At 34.9% G+C, this 23,301-nt stretch overlaps 1 protein-coding gene across 1 annotated transcript in view; it reads right to left on the bottom strand.

Moving 5' to 3' along the window:
• LOC140873365 (nuclear pore complex protein NUP205) overlaps positions 1-22,962 on the bottom strand; it is a 30,457-nt gene extending 7,495 nt beyond the window's left edge. Inside the window, exons 1-34 of the mRNA XM_073276470.1 lie at positions 22,701-22,962; positions 22,078-22,173; positions 20,932-21,006; positions 20,610-20,714; positions 20,416-20,526; positions 19,365-19,524; positions 18,827-18,912; positions 16,270-16,392; positions 15,971-16,189; positions 15,707-15,796; positions 14,586-14,747; positions 13,689-13,805; positions 13,368-13,574; positions 11,797-11,898; positions 11,540-11,683; positions 10,776-10,906; positions 10,567-10,686; positions 9,873-9,996; positions 7,798-7,992; positions 6,217-6,335; positions 5,977-6,127; positions 5,207-5,319; positions 4,996-5,077; positions 4,816-4,902; positions 4,644-4,721; positions 2,969-3,169; positions 2,222-2,314; positions 2,041-2,151; positions 1,768-1,938; positions 1,216-1,271; positions 1,072-1,144; positions 768-958; positions 556-682; positions 399-476 (exon numbers count right to left, since the gene is read on the bottom strand). Coding sequence (XP_073132571.1) covers positions 399-476; positions 556-682; positions 768-958; positions 1,072-1,144; positions 1,216-1,271; positions 1,768-1,938; positions 2,041-2,151; positions 2,222-2,314; positions 2,969-3,169; positions 4,644-4,721; positions 4,816-4,902; positions 4,996-5,077; positions 5,207-5,319; positions 5,977-6,127; positions 6,217-6,335; positions 7,798-7,992; positions 9,873-9,996; positions 10,567-10,686; positions 10,776-10,906; positions 11,540-11,683; positions 11,797-11,898; positions 13,368-13,574; positions 13,689-13,805; positions 14,586-14,747; positions 15,707-15,796; positions 15,971-16,189; positions 16,270-16,392; positions 18,827-18,912; positions 19,365-19,524; positions 20,416-20,526; positions 20,610-20,714; positions 20,932-21,006; positions 22,078-22,173; positions 22,701-22,841 — 4,239 coding nt within the window. The 5' untranslated portion in view covers positions 22,842-22,962. The remainder of the gene's footprint in view (positions 1-398; positions 477-555; positions 683-767; positions 959-1,071; positions 1,145-1,215; positions 1,272-1,767; positions 1,939-2,040; positions 2,152-2,221; positions 2,315-2,968; positions 3,170-4,643; positions 4,722-4,815; positions 4,903-4,995; positions 5,078-5,206; positions 5,320-5,976; positions 6,128-6,216; positions 6,336-7,797; positions 7,993-9,872; positions 9,997-10,566; positions 10,687-10,775; positions 10,907-11,539; positions 11,684-11,796; positions 11,899-13,367; positions 13,575-13,688; positions 13,806-14,585; positions 14,748-15,706; positions 15,797-15,970; positions 16,190-16,269; positions 16,393-18,826; positions 18,913-19,364; positions 19,525-20,415; positions 20,527-20,609; positions 20,715-20,931; positions 21,007-22,077; positions 22,174-22,700) is intronic.
• Positions 22,963-23,301: the final 339 nt, after the last annotated feature.

Here is a 23,301-nt window from a genome sequence, read left to right on the forward strand (position 1 = left end):
TTGGAACCTCCGGTGATTCCTTTCATCAAAATTTCGGTGGAAAAAAAAACCATTTCTAATCAAAAGCAAATATATGATATAGAGTGAGTTTGGATACAGAAGTTGTAGCTTATATTTTTTAAGAATAACACTTTTTTTAAAAAATAAATAAATAAGTGCTTTTAGTCCATTGGCTTCAGCCAAGGGTGCTCATACTAATACAAAATCACATCCATAAAGTGCAAGTAAATTTATTGACCACAAAAACTAACAATATATGAACTACTTAGTCTATTGCATATACTCTGTTGAGAAATATATGAAATAATATTTTCTCCTCTATCCAATGCTACGTTAATATTGCCTACATAAAGGACAAAACAAAATAAAAAATAATTAAATATTCATCCGGTACAAACCAGGTTAAGAATCGACTGAGCTTCCTTTCTCATGATAGCAAAATTTACATGAGCCAACTCAGCCTGATCTTTGTCGATCTGCAAGAAATGACACATGTTTATTCAATTACATGGTCACCAAAGAGAAAAAAAAATGTTTACTTTGAAGTCAGCAAACCTTTTTGAGATCCAAATCTCCATTGTCTTGTTCGTCATCTAATAAAAACTGTAGAATCGTTGAGGGAACATCCGGATCAAGCATATGCCAACAATACTGGAAATAACTAAGAAGCAAAGCATATTGGCTGGTTTGACCATAACAAAAAGGGTCAGATACATTTTCCTGTTTTAAGCACTTTGTCATGAAAACAATTGTTAGTCAAATCATACCGCCTTCTTAATGCTTCTGAAGATTCGTGTCTAAGAATTGCCATGATAAGCTTGAATAAAATAGAATGGCAAGCCCCATTTGATAACCGTTTCGCCATGATAATGTCAAGACACGCAACAGAGTCAGAATTTAAGCCACCAGGGAATGCAAATCTTTCATCACGCAGTTTGGCCATGCATGTGAGACCAACCTTTAAACAACTCATAAATCAAGTCATTGCACATTAGGCAAAAAAATAAAAAAGAAAAAGGTAAAAAAGAAAAACAGGACCAAAGCACGGTTCAGGCAACTAAGCAATCTAACCAGTGTCAATATTTGTGACATCTTTAAGGAGCAGTTTGAAGAACCAGAAGCATTCAAGGAGGCATCTAGCAAACTGTCAACATGGAACTCAACTGAGAAAAATTGAATGTGCATCAAAAGCTGAGAAAAAAGAGGCTTACTTACTGAAATAACACTTCTGATCGGTTCTCAATCAATGAAATCTTTTGGGATGCAGATATCTGAAAAAGGGAAGAACAAACAACATAATGGCAACAGAGTTTCTGAGATAATTAGCACGCTACATGACTGGGAAGTTACCAGTAAAAAAATTATTTGAATAGGATTTTTTTCCCCAACTATGGGCCCAGTAGCTACTAAGAGGTTTTATAAGGTAGAAGAGAATACTTTAGTTGGATAAGATTCCAGGGCATAAGAGAAATAGAAGATTAAGCCTGCTCAGCCTGAGTCTTTCTTATAGACATTTTGCTAATACAGACAGTAAACTAATCAAAAGAAACAAAGGAATGTATTCTCACGACATGTTAACCAAGGTGGAAGAAAAATGCATTTCTGCAAAAAGATCTCTATATATGTGCAAAAATAGAAAAGCAGTCAGCCACACGATTCAACCAACCCATCGACTCGCCAATCCCAGTTATCACCAGCTCGAGGGCAAAAAGGACTCATAACAAATAAAAAAATATAATAAGGAAAACTATCAAAACTAGAGCAAACCTCAACAATTTGAGACCAGCTTGTTAACATATGAAGTTGAGCAGCTTGTTCTTCAAGGTTTTTGTTATAATTCCATCCCCATCTCAACAATCGTTGGATCGCCTCTCTTACTTCATTCAATTCAGTTTCACTCGCAAAAGAACTTAACTGGGGATTGATCGAATTGCATTTCTGGGGAGAAAAAAAAAAAAGTCAATATCATTTAGTCTGAGCTATACCAGCAGATCAAAAGTGGATATCAACTGAAATAGGGGAAACTACAGCAGAAAGCACCTGCCAAAGTCTATCTCTGAAAGAAGCTAGGTCAATAAGTCGGTCCCCACGCTCTGAACGATAATATACACCCCTTTCCGAGATTTCTGGGTTGGTGAGTATGTCCTCGGCCTAAAATGAGTATAACAGCTGACGTATAATGGAAGCCAAGTATTAAAACAGCAAATAAAAATAATCTTACCAGAGATGCGAACTTTACACTAGAGACGAACTGAGAAGACTTTAATGTAATATCTGGTGATTCAAACTGGATGATTTCAAGCATTTCTAGAATCTATAATTGAAAACAAAAATCTTAGTGCTATCAGTATTTATGACCAACCAACGAAGACAATATTGATGAAAAAGTATAAACGAACAGATTGGATAGTTTGGCACCAAGTAAGAACCAGTACATCACAGGTTTAGAGATTGTAGGGAAAAAGTCCTAAATAAACCTACCCAACATAGGTTTAGAAAACCTTATAGATGCATGATGACAATTCCAAAAGAAGTTTGTTATATGAATTACTAAAAACAACTTCAATGAACCACAACAAAGATGGCTATCAAACAGATGTCCCATCTTGTTAGTATAGAAACACTATTGAAAACCTCTGATCATCCTCACATAACCCGGTGTTAACTGTAGTTTTGCATTTACATCATGCGATTGCAGCTAAAATTTCCATTGCAAGTAACAAAATAGAAAAATAATAATTGCAGTTTTTAGATAATATGTATGTTTATTTCATAAGCTTTCTAGATATGAAATTCTGTAAAGCAGGTTCTTTGGCAATTGTCCAAGGAACAAATTATACTGCCAGAGAAGAGGTTTGAAGTATAAATAAATAACAAAGATGTGTTTTCAGCCCATAAGAGAATTTCAATTCTTGTGCTTGAAAGTGCTTAAAACAAACAATAACACAAATCCTGGTAACATCAATACCTTGCTTCTGTGGGTTGAACTGCTTGTCGCAATATCTGTGACATTTTTGTCATAGACAGAAATATCATAATTAATCCCGTATTCAACCAGTTTTTGCCCAAACAATTCAGCAAGAATACTTTGGCATGTTTCTCGATGTACAGAATTCGATGTGTCAGCTGTATGTAATTCTACAGCTAAAAGCTTTAACAACCATGATCTCTACAAAAGACGAGTAGATAATTAGGAAACAATAATTCCATCTTTACAATAAGATTTTCTTTTGTAATTAGCGGATATCTTGTCCTCCTTTTGTAAGATTTTCTTCTCGTATATAATATATAAGTGTTTCTTATCAAAAAAAAAAAAAAAAGTAGTTGTTCATAAAATTAGTACCCACAAAAAAAACAGTAGTGAACAAAAAGTAGGTTGGGATAAGGTTATGGCATTCACGTCCAGTTATGATGGATTCATCATAGTTGATAAGGGCGCAAATCATACCAGCGGGTATAGGGGTTCTGGAATTTGGATCTTATGGTGTCACACATTTGAAAGGTAGGCAAAAAAAATTGGTATATCAAACAATTCCAATCGAATTCAATTATAATCCATTGTTCTTTTACAAATACCATATATTGTTTTTGTTTGGGCTTCCATTTCGCTATTTCTAATTTGAAAAGTCAACAACTCTTTGTTTTCATCAATGCATCTAAGTCAAATTTTAAATATCCAATCACTCTCAAAAACTACACCAAACACACTTAATTTCCCAAAATATTATCACCTTCATACTTGAGATTTTATATTTGAAACGAACAAAAAATAAGTCCAACTAAACACTACTATAGTCAAAAACTCTCTCCACCTTAAACTTTAACCACTATATCTAACTTCAGTATGCGCCTGATGCAATTATGTGAACTTCAGACGTTTAAATTTTGTATATATTTTTAAACTTATTGATTTCTTGTTGTTTCGCAACAGCACAACTTGGGTTGAGATTCAACATTGCAAATTACTGATTGATGATAGATAACCTGGGTTATTCATTATTCATGTTAGTGATCTCACAAGGCGATTTTTGTCATGCTTTCAGTTTGAAAAAGGTCAAAGATAACTACTATTTGCTTATAGTTGGTGCCATGGTAGAGCAACTTAGTGGTGCCAAACAGTAGCAGATTAATTGAAAATATTATCATTGCCACTGATTCACATGTTTGCAGACAGTTCATCATAATGAAAAAGGTTACTCCACAAAGCACCTTCACATCACTACCTTCAAATTATATCAGCTTGGTCCATATCAAGACAGATGGTGAATCTAATGAAAAAAAGACAGTTGCTGGAGCTCTTTAGGGATAATCATGAAAAAGTATGCCCACATCTGATATGATATCAGGTGAGATAAGAAAACAACAAAACTAAAACGAAAGGCACTCATCAGAATCTCAGTGGAAGGGTGATATAATTGCGTCATCTGATTTTATACCTTATGCATATTAAAATAAAATATTCAAACACCATACAATCATACTAAGACAGAAAACATTAACACTCTCCTCAACAAACAAACAAAAAAGGAAAATATTAACACTAATACCGCAATTCAAAGAAGCAACGCAAAGCAAAAACTTTAGTTAATATATCGCATACTACAGAATAAGGGCAATAAATACGGATTTATTGACGAGAAAACCTGATGAAGTGAGCTGATACGCAGCGCCTGCCCGTTATTTCTTTCAGGAAGAGGGGCAACACCAATTGAATTCAGGTGCTGAGAGGTCAGAATATTGGCAGGCTTTGTAAATATTAAACATTTTCATTGAGGAAAACAAACAATCCAAAAGCTCAGGGTAGAGAAACTAAACCTTTACAAAGAACTTGTACTTTTTGGAGCCCAACAAGTCCATGGTAGGCACTGAAGTAAGTGGATCCGTGCATAACTCATAGAGGAGCTGCAAATACAAATATTATATTCTGCAAATTGACAAAGAAATTATGTTTGCAATAGTGAAGGGTAAAAAGGAAGTTGAAGCATTATGTCAAACCTGAAAACTAAATTCGTGAAGCAAAGAATTGACATCAGGCCTTGAAAGCTTATCTAAAACATCGAGAATAACCTTCAAGCAACTACATTTGAAATCAAACATGTGTTACATATTAGAATTTTTTTTAAAAAAAAAAAAGAAAAGAAAATCAACTGCATCTGCAAATAATTGTAAATGAAAATCCATAAGCAAATATAGATAATAATAATACCTGTAATGGCATTTTGGCTGAAGTAATGTCCTTTCAATCGGGATATCAACATCAAATTTAAGCAATAAATGGGTCAAATTAGGGGCCGGTCTACCAATATTGTCGATAAGCAGCTGCATTTGGGAAAAATACACTTTTATGAACCTTGCGAAATTATATTATAAAATATACGCAAAATATTATTAACCAGTGGCATACAAGATTCTTGCTATTATCTAAACATAAAACAAAGTGGTAGAGACATTCATTCCTAGCCTGATCCAAGATAGAAAAAAGAACAAATGAATATCCTTTCACACAACAGATAAGATACAAAACTAATAGCATCGCAGACATTAGCCATAAACCATGACTTTATTTATTTGGGAAATACATAAAACCTACAAAAAGTATCAGGATCATCTGCTATTTTTCTTAAGTGAGAGATCCCCCTTGAGAAAACAATATTTCAGTAGCTTCAGAGTAATGCAAATAACCACAAAAGCTAGTGAAGCAAAGCAAGCAACTAGATTGACAAATGAAGAGATATTCTGAATTTTTTATAGAACTTTGCAAGGTTCTTGAAAGGCTTTTTTGTACACTCCTCCGCCTGGATTTTAGCACTTCCCATGTCAAAAAAGAATAAACATAAAACAATATCTGATATGCACCACATATCATTTATAATTGCAAAAAAAAAAATACTTCTTGGAAACAAAGAATTTACTTGCCCAATGGTCTAAAGGAAAAAAAAAAAAAAAAAAAAAAGAAACAGCAGAATTCGAACTAACTTGCATTATTAGGACACCAGGATCTTCACTGCTATCCTCAATATTCCGACAGTCTTCAAACCGCAGCTCTAAGCAGGCAGCATAATCCTCAATCAGACCACTTGCAGCATTGTTTTTTAACAGCAACTGTGAGAGCCCAACAATACGTGAACTGCAAGCAATTTGACAACTTAGCTGTTGTAGAACATTATCAATTAATATAATCAAGCAAAAATAAGAAAGACAAAATGGAAAGATTGCCTCAGAATACTCAAAATTTTGATGGAGCAAAGCTGAATCTGGGGCTGAAAATCATATCTGACAAGCTCCAATAAAGCTATAATTTGATTATGATCCTGAGAGAGTATGACATCTAAAGGCTGCATTAAGAAAAAAAGATTAGGGAACATCATTCAAGGTCCAAATGTTACGGTGAGGAATTATAATAAAATCAGAACTCAGTATTAGTTACGACACTATTAGTTACTGATTCATAAACACCCCAAGAACTTGAGAATGTGTTAAGGGAAAAAATTGTTGACAAAAACACTGATAATGAACTGCTTGGCAAGTAAACAGATCATCTTTTTAGGTTCTGTGTGAAGAAATGACAATGATAAGCAATAAAAGCCCAAGATAAAGCTTGGAGGACATCGACTGTCAAACTTCAAGGAGAAGACATGAATAGCCACAGCATCATGGAGCCGGACAAATTGGAAATGATGGAGAAAGATAAGAGAAAGTAGAAACAAGGCTTATGCCCAAGAAACGAATAATCAAAACTCGGAGTTTGTATTGTTGAAATACTACTAAGTGTAGCTTTTGGGACAAACAGCTTGAACAAAGTTCCACCCACTCTGCAACGATGTTTCCCATCACTTGATTGTACAATCTCCCACAGGCTCAAGCTTTTGGGACAAACGGCTAGAACAAGAACAATCAGAAAGCTGATGTTAACAGAATTTCTTTGAGCTTACACCAAGTAACACTGCAATTTATATTCTACGCTTCTCAAACTTCGTGTTGCAGTTTACACGAGATTAACTGTAGGCTAACCCATGTTTTGTCATTTTGTAGTATAGCTTAATCACATGACCATTGTACAGTCTAAGTATTTACTGCGACTTAACAAATTGGGGAGAAGCCAAAGTAGTTAGACATAAGATAGTGTTGACGAGGAGAGGATAAGGCTATGTCATATGCATCAAATTAGTATTTCCAATCAAGTGTGTTCTCCATTTTGTATTCAAGAACCAAGGATATAGAATTTATTCATTTTGTTCTATACTGCATCAGTGCATCAGTATCACATGAAGGCATACCATCACCACTGTAAGATTTTAAGTGATTTATTCCCAGCAATCTTCTTATTCGCTTCTATTGCCTTGGACAATTTTTCAATCCAAGTATCCTTCTATAGAACACATCAGGAATACATACTACGTTCCAATTACATAGGTTTGTTTTTTTTTAACACACAAATTAAGAAAAAACATTGGAAAAGAAAATTTACATACTAATTTTATATTTTATCTCTATTTAATTCATTCAAAAATAGTTACATGTTTTTCAAAAATTAGTTAATAGGGATATATTAGTAAAGTAAAAGTGTAGAAAAACTGAAAAAAATGTTGCTCAATATGATACAAGCCCATATATTTGAGACGGAACAAAAAAAAATGTGGCCTATATAATCGAGCCGCAGGCAATTAATCGAGCTAGGATGTCGGATGACCAAATTAAACAGCAAACTTGGGAAACAAATGTCATTTAAATTTTGGTATAAGAATAAGTCATTACAGATAATGTTACTAAAGAGGAGCTCAAGATACAGATATATACCTGGTAAAGTGGGCGCCAAAAGTCAGAAACAACATCTCTCTCCAAAACAAGAATAATGATTTCTAAAGAAAGCAATATGGCCTTTTCGAGTAGTTTCCCATAAATTTGATTTGTACGCTCAGTGATTAAAAAACTAACTCCAGGTAAAATAATGCCCATCATGTTTCGAAACACAGTTTTCCCACTCAAAAAATCCTGCAACAATCAACACGGCCCAATGTAAAGTTGATGTATAAGCATAATCATAATTCATACGCAAAATTATGTATCACATCACATTAGGTTGGACAACAGAGAATACTGAAAATCAATTATTTACACAAAATCATCTGTCACATCACGTGATTTGACAACACAGAATATTGATATCAATTACTTAAATAAATTGCATTATACAGAAAGATTTCGCTCAACGAACCATTAATTAGGTGTGCCTCTAATCTGACAATTGAAAAATCATTAAGGATTTGTGCGCTTGTCAATCTCGGGCAACATTATAAGCCTTTGATTATGTGGAGATTTAACAGTAATAAAAATTCTTGGTAATTTGGTCAACTGAATATCGAAAATTGAAAAATGTACTGTCTAGATAGCATTGGCTGCATTTTAACAGAACTTGTTGTATAACAATTTTTTCTAAAGAAATTAAAGCTAAGTAACGAGAGAGACTACCGACACTACATATATATATATAGATATATTGTTTGGATAACATTCAACTAAAACCTAACCAATTTCCTCAGGGCATTATTCGATGAAGAGTCTCTTCCTTAGACCTTGAAATTGTTTAAAAACTACCACAAGCTTTGAACAAAACCAAAGCTGCATCAAGCTCAAGCTCGAGCTCATTCCCATTTATGATGCACCAAAGTAAATTTATTATATTTAATGCTCAGCTCAATAAACGTGGGATAGTTTATCATCCTTCTTTTAAGAAATAGTTTATAGTTTAGTATCCTTGAGAGTTTATATTTCTTGAATTGTAAACTGGTCGAAATCCATTAAAGACGACACACCATAGGATTTCATAATTCAACCATAAAAACTCGCATTCACATAAAGACTCTCATCTACAACAAAAGACTCGGAGAGTTAAAAACTATTGATCTCTCGGTAGTTTAGAAAACAACAATCACACATTAATATAGCACTTCATTTGGGGATAAATAATATAAGAAATCAATCCTAATGGCTAATTAATTAAAATCAAACCAAACCTTATCATGATCCCATATAACATCAAACCTCATTATATAATATTTCAACTGATTTTCTACAATAGTATTAGGAGAATCGGAGGCTTACAATTTGGATATGTCCTGCTTTCACAACTAATACATTTCGAACATCACAAAGTTAGCTAAAGAAAAACCAAGTATCCTTTCTCAAGATGTCTCAATTTCAAATTCAAGGTTTGACCATCACTAGCCCCATTTGACTTGCTCTATATTAGACACGAAAAGTATCAAGTTGAGCATGCAAACTTTGAGTTATCCTGAAGTAATTACAAGTCTCATCAGCTACCATTCAATACAAGAGTAAGTGTAAATGGCAGAACATTGGAATGTATTGCTCATGAACAATAGTAGGCCCCAAAAGGAACAGAATAATTTTGTAACATAACACCACGAGCATACATAACTTTCAAGTTTAAATGATATCTCAAAAGAAAGCTTCAAAGAATTAGAGTGGAGCACAAATTAAGATATACTGTCACAAATAAACAGAAAAGGTTGCACAGTTACCGTTACAAATTAGGGAACACAGCAGAAAATTTGTTACTTGTAAATGTCACATATGATATGATTCAGTCACAATTTTATAAACAAAAGCAAACAAATTGTTCTCCTTCAAACAAATTATCATCATGATGCAAGTCTTACTAGAAAAACCTATTCACGAGCATCCACACAGATCATTTTACTAGTGCTCAATTTGAAATGGCCATAAGCGTAAAGCCGTAAACATGTACTATTGAGAAAGTGCAGGGTCTATAGACTTATCAACCCAAATAAACAAGATAATGGCGTAAATATTAAACAACCACACGAGGCCTAAAAAGTAGAGTTCAGTACCTTCATCAACTCTATGACCGGAAGCTGCATGTTAATCATAGAAGGCTTCGCAACCACTGAAAGTGTAGGCTGATCAGTAACAATTTCAATATCTTCTTCACCAATAGCATACATGCTTAACATCCTATACATGGGAATGGTTGCACAATTACTTTCAAGCTCCAAAGTTAATGTAAACTTCAGTACCAAAATGAAAAAAACAATTTAAAAATTGGTAAGAAAAAAAAAAGTGGCATCTCAATATAAATTCTGGGGTAATTTGGATTTATATGAAGTTTGGTCTGATTACACCAAAAACCCTCCAAAGTCGAAGTCTATTCACATTACAACAAGTAGAAGCAGATGCAACGTTAATAAGACCTCAAAAGATGTCAATGGAGTATTGGTAAAAATTTCAAACATCAAGGAGGTGTTTCTGTAATTATTATTATTTCTTTTGATAAGAAACTATAATATTATTGATAATATGAAATTACTTGGAATACAAACAGTGGACCAGTGGTCCACAAAAGCAACCTAGTTTCCAAAGCAAACAAGGGCAGTTATCAATCTAAATCAAAGCCAATTTCCAATCCCTATACAAATCTGTAATTATATGAATCCACGGGGAGAATGAATAAGCATGAATGTAAAAACTCCAAATTTCATTGAAGATTCTTGAAGCATTGAACCAGGAATCAGTAATGGAACTCACATTTGGAAATGCTTGAGGCAAGCAATAACTAATTGCCATTTCTCATAAAGATCTGCATAGGCCCTCTGTGGGAATGGACCAAATACATGGTCATAGATAAATCTGAATATGCCAATAAATCTGGAAAATAATTTAAGCCAGGTCATTAAATGAATATTTAACAATTAAACAAAAGCAAGACAATGTAAAAGTTATTTATGTGTGAATACCTTCGTCCCTTGTCACTGACATCCCTTTCCTCAGCAATAAGAGTATTTAAGAGATTGAGAAATGATATAGTTGAAGGGTAATGCTCATTTCGTGCTTCAATTTCATTTAACTCAAATCTCATATCATAAACCTGCATATAGCCGTTAAGATCTGAGACATCAAAACCAAAAGGTTGGAGACATAAATTAACATTACAACTATCAGCTGAAAATAGAGAAAGCAAGTATACTCTCCAGTCCACGTCAACCAGCTGAAAATGAAAAATCAATCGAGAGAAAGCACAGAACAATTTAGGGGCACTGCGTCAGTTTGTTTTGAACAAATGTAAAAGTTACATTCTTCGGTAATTACCACTTCAACTGGCCAAAAGCTAAATCAATGTTTCAAAAAGCAAGATAGATGCTGAGCTCCTAGGTCATTTCAAATACAATTCTCTCCATTCTCTACAACATGAATGAGCGACTACATACCCTCCTTTTCTTATTCTTTTAATTGATCGAATTAAATCCTTCTCTGTTTCATCCGAAGTTCACATACACTTCCCCATCAGTTTTTACTCAATCCTTTGTATTTTCAAAAAAAATTCAACCACAAACAAATTTATCACTTATTACATCAATGAGATAAAAATTATTCACGGGCTATCTTGATAGATTCATGTGTTCGAATTCTCAAAACTTTCACTCGCTTTCTAAATAAAAGTGCCATGATCAATTAACAGTTAAAATACAACCAGACAACCAGCGATACCAAGACAATAAACCTGAGCGTCCACAGAATGTCCACCACTCCCAGCACTAGGCCCAACAACTACTGGTAGATCATACAGCTCCAAGTACCTCCAGATCGTATCTTTCATAACAGGAGATACATGCACAAAAACGGCAATGGCACCACGCAAAGCACCCTGGAAAAATTAACGAAGAAGATTGTTGGAAGCAGAACAAAGGGGGAGCGCTTTGAGCAGCTTTAAAAACAGGACACAGTCAAAACTGAGAAGCAAAATACAGAATGGTGAACCTTGAGATAAGGAGGCACGTTCTCATAACTGAGGAGCTTAAACAACGGTTCAATATCCGGAAACCAGTTCTTCCTCTCAACAGGGTTCCCATTTTCCACAACCTTTATCACGATGAAAAATAGCAAGGAAAAAAACCAATCACAACTTTTATATATATAACATAATGTAACATGTAAAGACCAAAAGGTAACTCTGCTTTTCCATGACCATAAAAGTATGAGTAGGCACAAGACAAAAAATGTGGAGTCCTGATAGTTGGCAATTAAATGTTCAAATACTTGTACACACTAAAATCAGGCAAGAACTTCAATGGCAAGGTCAGTGTGGCATGTGATTAGGGGTGAGCAAAATTTCGGTTAAACCGAATTAACCGACCAAACGGAACCAATTCGGAAATTTGGCTCAGTTATTTCGAAAATTCGGTTTTAATTGTCAAAATAATCAGTTAAATCGGTTTGGTTTTGTGTTTTATAAATTGGTTAACCAAATTATCCGATATTTTAAATAATATTATTTTGTATATAGATTTAATATTTGTGATGTAAATTAATATTATCATTCAACCCAAAAAAGTTGATCAGCAGAAAGCCGCCCTTCTTGTTCATCTTCATCTCTCACTCTAGTTCATCTCGTTCTCTCGTCGCCCACAGATCCTTGTTGTCCATCTTTATCTCTCGTGGACTCGACTTCCGTTCATCTGCCATCATCGACAGCCCATCTTTGTTTTGTTCATCTTTCATCTCTTGTCGCTCATCGCGGTCATCGACGGATTGGTCTTCTCTCTTCACTTGTCGGCTCTCTCAAAAAATTCAATTTCTACTAAGGTCCGATTAGAATTCCTTGAAAAAATTGCAAGTGCAATTTCGATTCTTGAGATTTGAAGGGGCTTATATTTTGTTACTGTAAACATGTAAACAATCAGGAAAGAACAAATACGTACATTTTAAGGGAACTAAGGTTTGTTCTTTTCTTAAAATATTTTCTAAAAAAAATCAGCTAATCAGTCACCGACCAAATTAATCGATTTTAATTCGGTTCGGTTTTCATCGATTATTATAAATAAATCGGTCTGTTCGGTTATGCAAAAAAATTCCAGTTCGGTTCGGTTATTTGAAATTCAGTTTGGTCGGTAACGAACAGACCCAATGCTCACCCCTATTTCGGATTCTGAATGTGAAAAACCTTGAGAAGTTAGCGTGAGTGCACTCACAAATCAGTAAGAGGTACTAACTAGCGTATTACTGCAGCAAAACAGGAGGTGATTCACCAGGTTTTTTCAAGCAGAAAGCTGAAGTAACGAAAAATGCCTTCAAAACCTTAGCGCACTGACAGCCAAAAGTGCACAACTGAAACAATATATCCCTTCTAATAGAAAACACTCAATCGCCTTGTGAACTCAGAAGTCTACATTTATTTAACAAAGAACCATCACAATTCACAGCTAAAAGTGCATGAATTATAGGACAATGGAAGAGCATTGTTCTGAATTTTCTGGTGAGATTCAAATCAACCAATCAGAACTCCGTAAGCATGGGGAATATTATAAAATTTCAGAATAATTGTTTTGCACCTTTTGTAGAACAGTCAAATATGCCACAAGAGCTCTTGCATCTCCTTCCTGAAACTCTGGCAGCACTGTTCCAGGACTCTGAAGAGCCATCTTGAACTTTTCATCATAAATGGATAAACAGTCAAACAAGGTACTCCACCCGATAGAACGAAATGTTTTTCCCTGAAGCAGCTCAAAAACCTTTGAAGCACCCTCTGGTTTACAAGCCTAATAAAAATATAAAGCAGCTTCCAACAATTAAACGTATGACAGCGCCTTACCATAACAGATTTTTTATGTATTTTGTCAGCAGAGGATAGAATGTTGGTTCATTACACATACCAATGTACTCAGCATTTTCAAGAATGCTACAAGTGTTTGAAAATTAGTGTGATCCTCACCAGCAAACTTCACAAATGTCCATATAACATCATTACCCAACAGTAGCTCAGGTTCCTTCTGAAGAAAGCAAATTTGGTCAAAACATATTCCTCCAACAGATAACTCAAAATAGCAACCACGCCAAACACTCGGTTGAATACAAATTGACTAAACGAAACTACATATACAAGTTTGTCTCCCAAAATAATTTACACAAAAAATTGATTACGAAGCAGCCGTTTATTAGACCACAATTTTAAATAATACACACACGCACACAATAATAGGAACTCATGAGAACCTCATCAACCTCTGGTTCATCAGTTGCGAAGTACAGAAAATGACAGTGATAGAAAACACTACTAGACTTGTTACAAAAGCCAACACAAACCAGCAACACCAAGGAAATACACTGGTCAACAAATCTAGATTTATGTCCCAATTATTGAACCCAGTTAAGTAGAAAGTATCAAACTAGAGCTGGTGGTTTTGCATAACATAGATCGTGTGACAGATTTTTTTTACCGAAAAAGCATATTAACAAATCAGAAGTCAGGTGAACTGTGAAAATTGACGTGTTCCAAGTTCGGATGCAATATAAAGAAACATGACCAGTTGATTTACTTTGGTGTTATAAAGAGCAGTACATCATAGTTCTATATGTCCACGAAATGTGCATATAGATCATTTAGAGATCTCATAAATAACTTCATACAATTAGTTCTTACATAAACACCGAATATAACCATCAGCAATTCATTTAGTAATTCATGTATCACATTATTAGTTGCAAAACAAACAGACAAAAAAACAAACATTTGACAATAATAGTTGGAAAGAGGGAAAAAGAGTGCAGACCTGATAAACTTCACTCACAAACTCCAAAAGGGAGACAAAAGGTGGTTGTGCCATAGCAGAAGTATCTTGAGGTTGCCCACTGCCATCATTCATCTCATTATGAGTGTCAATAATACGATATGGGCTAAGCATGGCCATAGCTTTCTCTTTAGTCTCTTTGACCTGCCAAAGTGATTGAATTAATAATGAACATCAAGTATGATCATATGAAGAATGCAATACAAAAGTGTATGCAATCCACACCATCATAGAAGAGCATTAAATCTGATATAATGCAAAAGCTATAGAGAAATCATTTGGTATAAAGAATAACTTCTACATGAATCTCATCTCGACCTAACCAAATAACGACTTCAAGTAAACATAGTTCACTCTGCTGCATGAATCCTCTATTTTCAGCCTGAAAACAAAGAACCATTTCCGAAGTTGGGCCACAAAGGTTCAAGATCTTCTATATATGACCACATTTTACAACTAACTCTAGGTTAAGCATCAATACCGACACCGTTCATCTTTTCACTAAATGTACCTTGCACAATCAAAGGAGATACCTAAACCATCTCAATCGTTAACAAATAACAATAACCAACTCATTAATATAATTGTTTTAAATATCTACTGATCTAATCATATATATAACCATATAAATGTTCGTATTTCAGCAAATTCACTTTGTGGATAACTAGTTCTTTTTTGGCCCATAACGAGACCCACCCACATAACACATCAAGAATTATATCGTTCCTACTAGCCAAAACTTGAGTTCCCTCTGTTGCTCAACAATCTATCTCCTATTAGTAACCAGCATCCACCAGCATGTTTGATATAACCAACGACTTGATTCCATTTGCCATTGCATGATGTTCAGAGTTACAGCCTCCTACAGAATTTCAGTCAAATTTAAGGAATGTGCGCACAGCAAGAAGCACCAATCGAACCACTAAAACAAACATAAAACATCAGCAAAATATCATTAAAAGCAGATAAAATTGCAAAAAACTTAAGACCTTAGAAAAAACTATTCAGAGCGGTGATATTTAGCTTCTACAGTAACTATTCAACAGCAGCATGATACTCATATGAATAATGAAATAGAATAAAAACTTTGAAATTCAACCAACCTTGTCCCTGGCAAGTGGATGAGAAAGAAAGCATGTTATTTGCTTGTGAAGATACGCATTGTACATGTAGACCATATCCTCATCATCGTTCTGCACAACAGAATGAAATGTCTGAAATTATTTTCATTAACAGAAGAAAAGAGGCAACACCTTCATATTTCACAAATACTTAATTTATGCATTCAAGTATGTAGTCAAAGAATCGAACAAAAGATAGGTAATCATTTGGAATTTTTTCCTTGGTAATTGTGATCAATCACCAACCTGATATGCTGCAGTCTGAAGAACCTTGTCCAGCCAAAACTTGAAGATATTATTGGTGAAAATGACCTCTAAACATGGGTAGATGTCATTGGAAATAGTACTATCTATGTTGTCCTGTGCATCATTTCCATCACATAGCAACATCAAATGTACTGCCCATGCAAACCTTACACAATCAACAAAGCCTTCAACAATAGGATCATTTCCAGAAACCATCACCTGAAACAACAATTACCTCCAGCAAGGATCAACATGGCAAGAAACAGTTACAAAATCATACAAGCAAGCATTCATCTTACAATGTCTTTAAATTCACGCCTAAACGATGCATCACGAGACAAGACTGGCACATTATCGGTTATTGCACTCAAAGCATCTGATAAGATAGCAATTACAAGAGAGAACAGAAGGCTGTATGTAATCTGCATGCAGAAAGAATAGTTAATAAGTAGCATATGTAACAAAAAGATCAAAACCAAAGAAAAAAGTGTTAATGAGAAACTGGAAAACAGAATCAAGCAAGTTGTAAAGAAATTAATCCAATCTTTCTCCATTCATCTCGAATAATATTTTGATTTCACCTAATCCCAATAAAGTTTAAAAGCGGGAATGCATCAGGCAAATGTTCGACAACACTCTTATTTTGCTACATTCGAGAACCCTTCTTCTTCCCTCTCACGGGACTTGCATTTTCGAAGGGTTCTGAGGGATGATGAATTAGATGAGTTGAACGCTTTGTTAGGTGGATTAGACAGGGTGAGGTTGATTGAAGGGGTAGACAATATCAAAGTGTGGGATGGGGATCCTTCAGGTCTCTTTTCAGTCAAATCCTTCTTCGAGTCATTCTTTCCGAGTAGTGGCTTTCCCGTTTTTTTCCTTTTTCAATGTTATCTAGAAGGTTCCGGTTCTAACAAAGGTCCAAGTATTTTCGTGGACCGCGGTGTTGGGCAAGGTGCCGACTTCGGAGACGATGCAAAAGAGGTTGCCCACATGTGCTTTGTGCCCCAGTTGGTGTGTGCTGTGTCGGAAAGAGAGGGAGACGCAAGACCACATGTTGATTCATTGTACTTTTACGAGTGGGATGTGGGCTAGAGCTTTGGCAGAGATGAGGCTGGTTTGGGTGGTTCCAAGATCAACGCAAGAATTATTCGCTATAGATCTTGGACATCGCCTTGGCAATAAGGGCAGAATTTTTTGGATGGTGGTCGTTCATGGCATATGTTGGTCCGTGTGGTTGGAGAGGAATAGAAGAATTTTCGAAAACATTGAAGAGTTGATTGACGAGTGCTGGGAAAAGATCGAAATTCGAATTTCTACTTGGATTGAGTCTCATGTAGAGATTGAGAATGTCTCAATCTCAGATTTATTAAGAGATTGGGCTTTTGTCTATTGTTGATATGAGTAGGGTCATGACAAGATTTTTGTTGATTACAGATCACTTGTCCGCCTATTGTGCTCAATAGTTTTCCCGTAATTAATATAATATTGTTTCTTATAAAAAATAAGTAAATATGAAAATTATATTGTTTTCAAAATCATGAAAACAGTAGAATATCATTTCTATTTGGAAGTTTTCTAGTCGGCACATAAGACAAAGATAGGATGATGATAGATTTAGGGAAGGAAAGAACCTTCCTGCATACATGTGCGCCCTCTGTAGAAATAGCCCAAAAAAATGCAAATAAATATAGTAGCAAAAATAAACTAAAGGCCAACATAGCATCAAAATCACACTAAAATTGGCATGTGTACCCTCTAATGAGTTCATACAATAAAATAACTTGTCATGGGCCAAGACTCCCTATCGAAAAAGCCAGATTATCACCACGTGCATAACTGTATTCACAAGTTTATCCCCACATTGATAACTATATTCATTGTATTTACACCAGTTCCTTATGGTGGTTGCTGCTGAAGGAAGTGGGGTTGACTTGGGTGACTCCAGGCACCACGAGAGAGTTATTCGGAGCAGATTGGGGTTGGTCACTGGGAACTAGGGGGAAAATTTTGTGGGGTGTGTTAGTGCATTGTGTTTGTTGGACTGTGTGGCTAGAAAGAAACAAAAGGATCTTTCAAGATGAAGAAAATTCGATTGAAGTTAGTTGGGACAAGATAAAGCTGAGCGGATCAACTTGGTTACACAATATCAAAGAATTTCAACCTTTTGCTATTTCAGATTTGTATAGGGATTGGAGTTTAGCTTTGAGTTAGATTTACTTGAACCTCTTTTGAGGATTAGTGGATCACTGGTCCACATTTATAATTTAACTATTTTTACTATTAATAATATTTCTGTTTCTGATCAAAAATAAAAAATAAAAAAATAAAAAAAATATTCCTCTTGAGGTTGTATGACCTTGATTTGCCAAATCAATAATAACTTCCTTCTATTACTTCAATTATTAAATTCAGGATTCCTTGCTTTATATATTTTACAGTGGAAAAGAAGAGGAAGAAAGTGAGAACCAAAACCGCGGTTCTAAAAAGTGAACTTTTGAAGGAGAAATGGCAATTTTCTAGATAAATCCAGATTTTTTTTCATAATTTTTTTGAACTACTCTTCGTATAACGTGTAGTTATGATGTGCATCAATGCGCGCGGTAATTTTAAGATAGAATATTACATCCGCAGCTGCTTTCGTTGAATAATCAAAAAGATGATTCAATAATAATAGTCATCTATTAGGAACTGGAGAAAATAACTTAAAATATGTCGTCTGAAAACTGATTATCGCTTAAGAGATGCGTAGAATCATTGTTGTGGTTATGGTATTACATTTGCACTCTATGAGAAATAGTGCACCAAACAAACTATGTAACGAAAATCAAAGAAAATAGGACAACAAGATGCCAAGACCTGATGCTGCAACGGATCGGTGCTCCCACCAAACTCCTTGGCACAATCTTTTAAAACAAAGAACATATCTTTAACATCTTTTGGACCTGCAGCAAGTACATGTTGTCACTAATTTAAGAATTTCAGCTATTTTTGAGATGAGTGCTGCAGTGATGTTACAAACCCAAAACCGGCCTAAATCATAGCTGGCACACTTCAGCAATGCATTTTCTCAAGGAAAAACTAAACATTCAAACAAGAGCAGATCGAAACACATTAAAAAATCATAACAGACGTCCTTACAGGAGCCAATGACAAATCATTATTTGAACACTAGAGTCTTGATATAGAATCATCTTATAAGGCTAGGGTGCAGTTTAGTGATATGTAGAATTCAAGAATCCAATGTAAACCAGGTCATACATCAATAGTCAGGAAAAAAAACAGTATATTATTAATCTATAGCATTTAAGTCAGCATCATAATTTATTCATTAGATATAAACATAACATTGTATCACTCAACATTTTAAGTTAGGTGGATTTTATCTTAAGCTTACTTGCACGCTCAACCAAAATGGAAAGGGCAAGGCAATGGCCAAGGATGAGCCTTTCCCTGGAAATCACAGCTTTCCTTTCCACCAAAGCACCCCTTGAGTCAAGAATGTAGCGTTCAGAATTAGGCCTGCCAAATCCTGTTGGTTCTTCTCTATGAAGCTCCTGTAGATGCAAAATGACAGCGTAAAGAACACAAATCATTGACAACATAAAGAATAATAATCGATAAAAAGCAAAATGATGGAACTACAAGAATGAAAAGAGAAAAAACAGATCTTCCAAACACGGATGACTGGGGCTTTGAATCCCAATGCATTGCCCACATTGAGAGCAAACATGTCAGTAACATAACCTTCTTTCAAAATTTCTAAACTCTAAAGGATAAGTAAACACGAAACTTTGATGTCACCGAAAGAGATCTCTCAGCAACTTTTAGAGGACTATTCAAACAGTTTCCCAAGAGTAAATTCGGGTAACAGTTGAACACGTGCCATCTTCAACAAGGCAGCTATTTCTTGCAAACCATCTTAAAATAGCAACTTATTTCCCAGGAACTGACGAAATGAAGGGTTAAATCACTAACTGACACAGAACATGTGAATACTGAGCAGATGCTCAAATAACGAACTACTTCATTTGCTAAACACCACCTCTTTCAGTGATGCTTACATTACAATTTCTAAGTACCGAGTTCTCATAAGATGCTTACGGTAATTAATAAATCAGATGTCATCTTAATTAAACAATGTCAACTTCTTTAGGCCAAACAATCTCAAGGAATTTGTAAGATCTTTTACATTAGCTACACGGGAGATCGTATTGTACTTATAGACTTTCAACTCATGACAAAATAAACTGTGACTCCTGATTAATATCTAGAGAGTTTATATGATTCTGACATCTTATTCTTCAGAGCTTCCAAACTCTCATCCAAATATTTCACCTCATATTTCATAGCATCAGTCGCATAAGTTCTCAAACAAAAATACGATAAATACCAAAAGATCAGCTTAGCCAAATGCCCACAAAATATACTGAATATGATATGAAAACCTTGATAAAATTAATCAATCGCTGTCTAAGTCCAGAATGTAAAAGATCTTCCAAATATCTTTGAATATCAGCAATAACATCAGCTTCAAGACCTTGGTCAAGAACAACAGCCTGAAAAAATCCATTAAAATTAAGTTTAGTGGGAATAAAAAATTAATTTTTACCAACCATGCAACAAAGACTCGAAAAAATACCCTCAGCATCGTGTAAATTGATGTTAGTAGGTCTCTTCTCTCTGTATACCAAAGACCGGCAGCAAGGCGAAAAATCTCTACTGGCTCTCGACCAAGGAAACCCCACTGAAAGAAGAAAGACGTGGGATGGTTTTCAAGCACCAGCAAGCAAATAAACATACCACTTGAATATCAATTTAGTAAGTTAAGAAAGGTGCAATATGAAGGGCCACATCGGCCTAAGTTGAAAAGACTTGTTCTATGCTTCAGTCTTCAATGATAATGTTAGTAAACAGACTGTAAACCCATGAAAAATTCATCAACCCAGTACAGCACGAATTACCTCTTGGTTGGCCGAAACCAGCAAACGTATGCAGTCAATTTCATTGAGATGGAGATCCTCGCTCAATTTCAAAGCCTGTGTCAAACATGTTAATATTAATATTAAAAAGCAAAATAAAGAAGTCATAGGAAGCCCAACCTAATAATAGCAAGCAAGAACAATCCCACAGCAATATCTCTAGTTAAGCATGAACGAAACCAAAGCAAAATAAAAGGTAATACAGTTATTCAGACATGCTAGCTACACCTCATGCAATTGAAGAGTTCCAACTGAAGGTGATTTGGGCCAGCACACCAATGCAAATGTTGTTGTATTGGTTCCCAAATTGACAAAATTCCCTAAAGTTTAGCTCCTAACTCACATGGAAAACCACAGGGGCTTACGAAGGAAAAGAATCACCGATACCCATTTTCAACTGAGGCAAAGAATATTGTGCTCAAGACAGGCATCATGAATCGCACTAAATAGTTTCCATGATTTCCACTATGTTTCCATGAAGTCACAAGGTTGGTATGAAGATAACTGAATGTTATAACCAAAAATCTTGACTGTTATGCTCACGAGTCATGGATCACATTACGGGACGATTTATGGGCTGACATTATTCATGATTTTTTAAATTTGAGGCTCGTTAGAGAGAACTTCTCGATCTCTTGCTTTAAGGCTCGTAAGGAGATAATTTCAGATATTCTTTACTGATAAATCCCTCAATATTTAAGAGAGTACAATGATTTAAAATAAAGATCATCATATCCTGACCTAAAATAAAAAGATCACCATATCCTAAAATGATAACCATACCCTACAAGATAGCCATGCCCTGACATACAATCCTTTGGGACTTATCCCATTTATTCCAACCATACTAGAATAAAAAATAATAATTAAATCGAAGATATCAATGAGCTTAGAATCTTATTGTATTTGGATTTCCCCTAGAAAAATATTCTTGGTTTTGGCCGAGGAACCCATGATTTGGACATACAACGGGGGGTGAGAATAACAAACTTCCAGGACCAACACACTCCATTGTCAAAAGAATCCTACTAATATGGTATACCATACAGGTAACGTATGTCAATGTCAAAGATTTTTAGTTCAACGTGCAGTATCAAAAGGGAAAGTGCAACAGAGACGGAAACTTACTATCTGTAAATCCTGATCGTCCAGTGGGATCGGCCCAACATCTGGCAGTCTCACTTCTTTTGACTGAACTTCAGCTCTGTCTGATGGTTTGGGAGGCTATATATTTTGAGGAAAAGAAAAATTCAAATTTACTGGAAAACATTAGTAAATGTGTACACGTATAAACACGAATGTAAGAATAAATTTCTCAGAATGAGTAGAAAAGAAATCATCATATTTTAAAAGAACAAAGAGGCATGTGAACAAGTTTAATTCTGCGTTAACGACATTATTTATTTTAAGGTGCACACTAATGTATTAATTATGCAGTTTTAATTGGATTTAAAACATGTACACAAGGAAGCCTACTGTCTTTGGTTTTAAATGTTAACTTGTTATATTGTCACCATCCACAACAAAATAACTCAGAACCCATTGAATTGAACCCCGAACAAAATCGAAAATTTAATTTAATCGAGATAACTCAGATAACATAACAAGGCTGAAATTCTATCAAAACATGTCTCCTTAACAATTCCCAACTCTCCCTGAGGTCTACTTTATTTTATTTTCGAAAAAAAAAATTAAATGAAGTTACCAAATATCAGCGCATAAACGTAACAAGACAAACTTTACAAGATTACCGGGTATGCGAGGAGAGATTTGAGGGAAGGAAGAGAGTGACGAATGGCCTGCAGGAGTTCGATTCTCTGTGCCGCAGTTGGTGGAGTCTGCCCCAGTAGTGAAGATTCGACTATCGATAAAAGTTGTTTAGGTGAAACCATTCTTCTTTCTTGAAAAACAGAGCGCAAAGATTGGATTTAGCAGACGAATGCCACTGAAAATGGGAGAACCCTGCAAGGGCGAGGGCGGGAAAGGCCCGAGGGTTTTAGAGGTTGGCGTTGAAATGATGGAGGATGCTACTCAAAATTATATTTTAATTAATTACATATATATATTTTTTTATTATTTTTTTTAAATATAAAATACAATCTTGATTCAAATTAGAAGCATACCAGTTTGGATACAAAAGTAATTGGCTTAAAAAAATATTTAAATAAGTTTTGTTTTTTGAAGTGTTTTTATTATAAAAAAAATAGAAACGGTTTTAGTCTTTGGATAAATGTTGAAAAAATAATTTTTTTTTAATAGAAACAGAAACTTGAACAGAAGCCAAAATTTTTTACTTTTAAAATAGCACTTATTTGTATTTAAATGAGTGTTTTTTAAAAATTTGTTGTGTAA

This window comes from Henckelia pumila, unplaced genomic scaffold (genome assembly GCF_033568475.1).
Source record: "Henckelia pumila isolate YLH828 unplaced genomic scaffold, ASM3356847v2 CTG_525:::fragment_3, whole genome shotgun sequence".
Classification (NCBI taxonomy): domain Eukaryota; kingdom Viridiplantae; phylum Streptophyta; class Magnoliopsida; order Lamiales; family Gesneriaceae; genus Henckelia; species Henckelia pumila.